Genomic DNA, 7,424 nt, shown 5'->3' on the forward strand with positions numbered 1-7,424 from the left:
TTTTGTTCTATTTCTTTAAAAAATGTTGATGGGATTTTGATGGAGATTGCATTACATCTGTATAATGCTTTAGGTAATATGGTCATTTTAACTATGTTGATTCTTCCAATCCAAGAACACAGAATATCTTTACATTTCTTTGTATCTTCTTTGACTTCTTTTAATAGAGTCTTGTAGTTTTCATTACATAGGTCCCTCGCATGTTTTGTTAGATTTATTCCTAGGTATTTTATTCTTTCTGTTGCATTTGCAAAAGGAATTATTTTTTCCAGTTCTTTTTTTGACACTTCATTATTAGAGTATAAGAAAGCTATGGATTTTTGAATGTTGATTTTGTTGTATATTAATTTTTAACAGAAAATTTTAAATTAAAGTAAAAAAATTAAAATAGAAAAAGGTTATGGAATAAAGACATAAAGAAAGAATATTTTTGTACAGCTGTACAATGTGTGTTTTAAGTGTTATTACAAAATAGTTAAAAAGTTAAAAAAATAAAGTTTATAAAGTAAAAGGGTTGTAGTAGGCTAATTTATTCTGAAGAAAGAAAAATAGCTTTTTTACAAATTTAATGTAGCCTAAGTCTACAGTATTTTTAAGGTCTAGAGCAGTGTATAGTAATGTCCCAGGCCTTCGCATTCAGTCACCACTCACTCACTGACTTACCCAAAGCAACTTCAGTCCTGCAAGCTCTGTTCATGTTAAGTGCCCTATGTGGGTATGCGCCATTTTTAAAATCTTTTATATTATAATTTTACTGTACCTTTTCTATGTTTAAATATGTTTAGATACACAAATACAATTGTGTTACAATTGCCTACTGTATTCAGTGCAATAACATCCTGTGCAGGCTTATCGCCAAGGAGCAATAAGCTGTACCATATAGCCTACGAGTGTAGTAGGCTATACCATCTAAGTTTGTGTAAGTGCACTCTGATGTTTGCACAACAATGAATTCGCCTAAGGATGCATTTCTTAGAATTATCCCCATTGTTTAGCAGAGCTTGACTATACTAAGTGCATAAAAAGTGCTCAGAAATAGACTGTTAAAAAGCAAGTCCCCATAAAGTAATCTGGTCTTGATTTAATTTTATTGCCAATTTTAAAGTTACTTTCTGTGAACCAGAACCTTCCAAGCTCCTGCCCAGAGTCTTGGTGTATTACCAGTCTACAAGGATCTCTTGATACTTCCAAGTTATTTGCAAACGGAAAAGCAAAACATGACTATTTTCCAAACACATATTTATCTATTTAGACAGTTGTTAGTACAGTATTCAAAAGATGTCTGAGAATAATGTGGCATGACTAAGAATAAAGAAGGAAAGATGTCAAACTGAACCGATACTCAGTATGTACCTTCTTTTCAGGCTCACACAGTACAACAGTACAATTTTTCTTAGTATTCAAGGTCATCTCGACCTCATTTAATCTTTAACTGTGTATCATAAATACATATTTTTCTTGGAAAACAATTTCCAGGCTATACAAAGAATTGTCAAACTCAGTCTATCAGAGCTTTAGAGTTATCAGGGAAGATGAAAAACAATATAAATAAAATAACTTATTTCTATAGGCTGCACTCTAATTACACAGCAAGAGAAGAGAAATTCTTTCATTGATATAATGGCTATCTTACATTTATTTTTATTTATTTTTGAGAATTACAAAGAGAACTATCAGGACTTCGAAAAGGTTTTGAAGAGATAATTTTAAATTATGAAAAATCTTGGTAGCGTATCATATACATGTATGATACACATGATCTCTTAAGAATTTTCTTTAAGATGAGGATGACAAACTATACTCCGTCCTCCAAATCTAGCCCATCACCTGTTTTTGTATTCCCCGAGCTAAGAATTTTTAACAATATTTTAAGTGATTTAAGAAAAAATCAAAAGAAGAATATTTTGATATGTGAAAATTATCTTATATCAAAATTTCAGTGTATATAAAGTTTTATTGGAGCACAGCCCACCCATTTGGATTGGCTTCATTCATGCTATAGTGGCAAAGTTAAGGAGTTGTGCAAAACATAAAGTATTTACTCTCTGCCCCTTTCCAGAGGAAGTTTGCCAACATTTGCTTTAAGAATTTTCCCCTAAAGAAACACTGAGGCCTTCCCTAAACTGAAGACTTCTTCAGAGAGATTTCTTGTGTCAGTGATACATGTTTAAAAAAAAGAAGAAAAGAAGATGCACAACTTTAGTAAAGTTAATACAGTTGCCATATAATAAAATAAAATAACAGACATGCCTTTGTTAGATTTAGGACACTTCTTTTCTCACTTTATGTCAGTGTAGCATAATTATTATTTAGAACATGTGCTTTGGGATCATTCTTTTTCCTGAATCTTGATTAGCTTTCTGTCACCTTGGGCTAGTTACTTAACCTCTTGTAAGCCTCAGATTTCCTATAAAAACAGTAATAATGGTACCAACCTCATGAAATTATAGTGGCATTAAGTGGGATGATTTTTCTAAAAGGAATTATTAACGTTGGTACCTGGTACATGTTAGATGTGCAATAAATTTTAAAAAATTATCATCATCATCTGAAAATGTCACTTTCTGTTGGTTTGCTCCTAGTACTTCCTATAACTTCTGTTTTGACAAGAAAATCTGCAAAACCCTGCTAGGTAATTTCACACAGCAAGAGTCCCTCTCTGTATTTATCTGCAGAAAAACAGTCCTAGGTGCATGAATCCAAGCATATACTTGACAGGAAAGTGGGAAAACGGAAGCCTAGGATGTCTAGACCCCAAATCACGGTATTGGAAGACTGGTCAGCAGCTCAATTAAGCTTACAAGTGGGAAGTTAGGATTTTTCATGTTAGACTCCACTCTGACTTTTTCTATGGAATGTCCACAGTTCTATGACAGGCTGTTGATGAAAGCTTTCTGATTTAGTAGCTAGTCTTTTTTTTTTTTTTTTTTTTTGGCGTGGATATAGCTTTGGTCAATTTATCCTATTTCATGTTAGGTTAACACTGCAATTTTGTTTTTATTACTTGATGTCTTAGCTTATGTTTCCAGCCAGAAACATTCTTAGAAAATCTTGAGAGTGTAATGATGCAATTCTTGGAAACTTAGTGATTTCTTTTCTACTAGGTTTGCTGCTATCTCCTGCCTGAGCTTGCTCTGCCCCTAGAATCATGATGACTCTGCATTAACGCTGAGGAACCCGTGCCCAGCAAATACATGATTTCCTCAGTTATGATGCCACCTCCCTTTTCTTTCCTCATCTCTAAATAGATTATGACCAGCCTTAGCAGAGGTGGTCTCTTTTGCTCACCAGAGCTGGTCTGGAGTCACTTGTTGCAAGGAATAAGGAGAACCTTCTTTAGTTGGCCCTTACAGAATGAATCTCTGCCTAAAGAGAGCTAACAGAGGAGAAAAATGCCCTAAGACAAACAACTCTTTTATTGCCCCAGCCCCAAAAATCATTTACAGAAATATCAGAATTCAGAAGGCAGTAGGTATCTCCACAAAACAGATGAGAAACAGAACTTTCATAGGTTCATTTCCTTTAAAAAAAATCACATAAGACAGTTTGTACAAATGTCACTTGTTTTTACTTCCTGTGTCTTGTGTCTTGATGTACTGTTTGAAGGAAAACCCCTCCAGATTTTATCCTTGTTCCTCGATTATGGTTGAACAATTATGGTTAATCAAGTTTAGCCACTCAAATGAAGAATAAAATATTTCAGCATTCTTAAAGACTCTAGTTGGAATCATGGTTAAAAAGACAAATACAAATGCCCATACATCAGCCTGGTGTATGAGGATAAAACCCCAAATTATGACACTCACATGCGTGCCTGAGTGGAATGGGGTGAGGTGCATGTGGCCTCTGCCTACTGGTAGGAGTAGCTCTCATCATCGTATTCCAGCTCATATTCATCATCATCATCCAAAAGCCCATACTTGAATTTCCGATAGATAGTTCCATCTTGGCCCATGTAGACGATGTCATCATCATCATCCTCATCATAGTCACGGTCCCTGTACTCAATCACCTGATCCTCTTCAAAGCTGGTGCTCTCACGGTGGCTGTTCTTATAGGAGGAATAAGACCTGCTAGGGTCAGCCAGCTTTTTATAGCCAGCCTTCTCTGCTGGCTGGGATCGGCCCCACGATTTCCTCCAGACGATCACAGCTGCTCCAAGCAGAAGCACCAGCATAATGGAGGAGATGATGAACAAGGCTGTCTTGGAATGCTCAGGGGCAGACCCAATCTCACTTGCTCGAAGGATGCACTCATCTGTTGGAAGAGAACCCCAAAGGAAGAGGGGCAAAGGGAAGGATGAAAGAGAAGAGATGGAATGGAGAAAATTAGGTTCCGAGGTTAAGAACTTCACCTTTATTTTTTAAAATCTAAAATGGTGGAATCTCTCTCTCTCTGATTTTCTTAAAAGGCACACCACTCTTCAGAATTGCCCTGTGTACCCCCATGACAGTCCCAGTCTATGTCAGATGATGCTATCAAACCCTTCTAGGATGCAGGGCAATTTGAAATTCAAATGGAGCCTCCTCATTTTCATACCTTAGGGATCAGTTGCCCTGTCCAATCTTACCAATGAATTCTTTGATTTCTCTTCTGAGAAAAATATTCCATCTTGGGCCAAGCTTCACTCATTGCTAAATAACTCTGACTTTTTCTAAGACTTAGTGCTCTCCCCAGCTACTCTTAAACCTGGTCCAACATGATCGTGCCACTATTCAAGGGCAGGAGCAGATTATTTATAAAACCATTGATTCTTATGGTTGTGCGGGGCCTTCGAAATCACTTAGGCCAATCTGTTGCTTGACAGCTGAAGAAACTGAGGCCCATAGAGAAGAAGTAAATCGTCACATTGTCCGAGCTGAGAGCTTGTATGTCGAGGAGTCAGAATTCAAACCCAGGAATCCTAACTTCATGCTGTAGTCTGGAGATGTTGGGTTAAAATGCTCCAACAACTGTTTTTTAACTTCTTGGCATTTTGTGGCCCTAATCTGGCAGGAAAAGAAGTGCTACCTTTAAATATCTTCTATCATAATTAAGATTTCTGAAGTTGAAAGCTCTGTTCCATGTCACCTTAATTGAGAACATGGAGTAACTGAAACTGTCACAGAAGGAAAGGTCAAATCATAGCTTTAACAATGAGCCCATTTTTATTCCTTTTCATTTGTTTAGGTGGTATGATTTGGGTAAGTTATCAAATTTTTTCCTATTATTTAACTCACCAAATGGTAGAGTAAAAGAAAATATGAAAGAACCAGAGGGAAAAGAAAACTAGTAGGCTATGTTGGATGTACAAGTTGAAATACACACTAAGTTTTCTATAAATATTTTTTGAACCACTTGGGTATGCCCCCAGGATTTTTTTAAATGAGAAATTCTAGGTACATTGTACATACTAGCTTAATGATATAATACTGCTGCCAATTATTTTAAGGGCAATTATTGTTGCTTATTAGATATTAGCTGATTACATCCAATTTATTACCACTGTCTCTTTTTGCTAGTGATAAACAAGTTTTCTATTTTATTGTAACTTTCATTCTCATGGGATTTTGCCCATTAAGCAAAATTTCTTCCAAAGTAATAGCACTATCATTATGGCTTTCATCATTTGCAATATCAGCATAGAATTTTTCCCTGGAGGAAATATTGAAGCACCAGAGGGATGCATAAGCAATTGGTGTATGGTATTTGGGAGATAAATACTGCCTAAGGCAGGAGAATCAATAAAAGACCCTTCAAGGTTGTTTCAATTACTAGTATGCTGTATGCAATCTTGTCTTAACTATTCTACAATCTTAGATCTGCAAAGTTAAGGTCAACCTCTGTTATCTGGTTTCTTTAAAGGGGTCAGTGTCTCAGTAAAGAATGATAGGCAATCAAGAGTGTTTAGATTTTTGCAGAGTGGCCACAACTGGATCTTTAAGAGCCACAAAAGTCTCAAGAAAGCTGACTAAATCGTTTTTAGTTGAAACAGGATTGCAGAAACTCTGCACCCAACATGCACACACTTCTGGTTTCATTTAAAGCCATTGATGTAATGAGGATTATTATTCTTAACTGACACAGCATGGATATTAGGCCATCAGCCCCTGAAGGTGGATGTGTAAGAGGACCTAGGGAAATCAGCTGCTTGTAGGGGTAAGAAAGCTGAAAGAAGGATATAATTAGTTTTTGGAAAGATGCTATTTAGAATTTAGTTGAAAAGGCTGATAAAAAATATATATATAACAGAAATGGCTAGTAGCATTTTTCGGTCTGGGATTTACTTCACTTATAAATGGACATGCTTCCATCAATATGACATCTGTTTTTGTCAGGCCATGACACATCTGAACCCCCAAGGAAATGATCTGCTTCTTAAGAATTTTCTTTTTCTTTCTTTCTTTTTTTTTTTTTAGAAGAAATCATTCCATTTGGTATTTTTTTAAGTTTGTGTCCAATGAGGATCAAGTACACTCACATGGGTGGAGTTGCAGGTTGGAGACAGTTGGGGGACTGGGAATTGGTATTAAAAAAAGTGTTTTTTCTTAGCCTTCAATGAAAATTCATTTCTAAAATGCCTTAAGACTCTAATGGGAAGCCTAGATTTGGGCTGCTTTCCACAGAATGATTCTTCAAGATAGCATTAGAATAAGCTTTCTTGATAGTTGATTCTTTTCCTTTTTTCTCAGGAGGAAAGAATAAGAAAGGAATAAAGTAAACTTATAAAGATGAAATCCTAGAACTACTTGAGCTCTAATGCTGAAAGCAGCACAATAGTGGAAAGAATTTCAGTTTTGCAGTCCAGAGGACCCATATTCTAATTCTAGATGAGCCTCTTAACATTGATGTAAACTTGGGCATGCTAATCAAACCCTTTGAGCCCAGTCTCCTCATCTGTAAAATTGGATTAATAACATCTACTTATATGAGATGATGGACAGAAAGTTTCAAGCACAGTAGACACATAGCAGACACTAAATAAAAAGGTAGCCATATTGATTCTCTGGAATCTCCCATCTTCCTCTCCTGTGTGCTCTGGTCAGCTTCCCGAAGACATGCCCTTCCTCCGCAGGCTGATCTTCCTCTTTTCTTACCTGTAGTGTCCTGGCAGTCACAGCACTCCTGGGCATCAGAGGGATTGGAAACGTTGCAACAGTGCAGGCAGCGGCTGTCATCCATGTGCAGCAGCAGGTTGGCGGGGCACACAGTACAGTTTTTGGGCCCAGGTCCTTTGCATTCTATGCAGCTCTCATAGCATTTTTCACATTTAAATTTCTCACCCTGTTAAGAACAATTAGGAGATTCCTTTTGAGTGAGGAAGGATTAACAAACACTGGAGTTCCATGAACGATGAATGCAGAATTAATTCTGAGGCCTTCATTACTTGACTTCCCCATTATTTCTCTCAAATCTTCTCAGTTCTTTGATTGAAATTAAAGTTA

General features: G+C 36.5%; 1 protein-coding gene across 2 annotated transcripts in view; it reads right to left on the reverse strand.

The window, feature by feature from the left end:
* Nucleotides 1–2,883: 2,883 nt before the first annotated feature.
* PCSK5 (proprotein convertase subtilisin/kexin type 5) overlaps nucleotides 2,884–7,424 on the reverse strand; it is a 421,776-nt gene continuing 417,235 nt past the window's right edge. For both annotated transcript variants that reach the window (XM_011377895.2, XM_023521942.1), the window contains one exon: nucleotides 2,884–4,257. In XM_011377895.2, coding sequence (XP_011376197.1) covers nucleotides 3,851–4,257 — 407 coding nt within the window. In that variant the 3' untranslated portion in view covers nucleotides 2,884–3,850. The remainder of the gene's footprint in view (nucleotides 4,258–7,424) is intronic.

This window comes from Pteropus vampyrus, unplaced genomic scaffold, assembly GCF_000151845.1.
Source record: "Pteropus vampyrus isolate Shadow unplaced genomic scaffold, Pvam_2.0 Scaffold324, whole genome shotgun sequence".
Classification (NCBI taxonomy): Eukaryota; Metazoa; Chordata; class Mammalia; order Chiroptera; family Pteropodidae; genus Pteropus; species Pteropus vampyrus.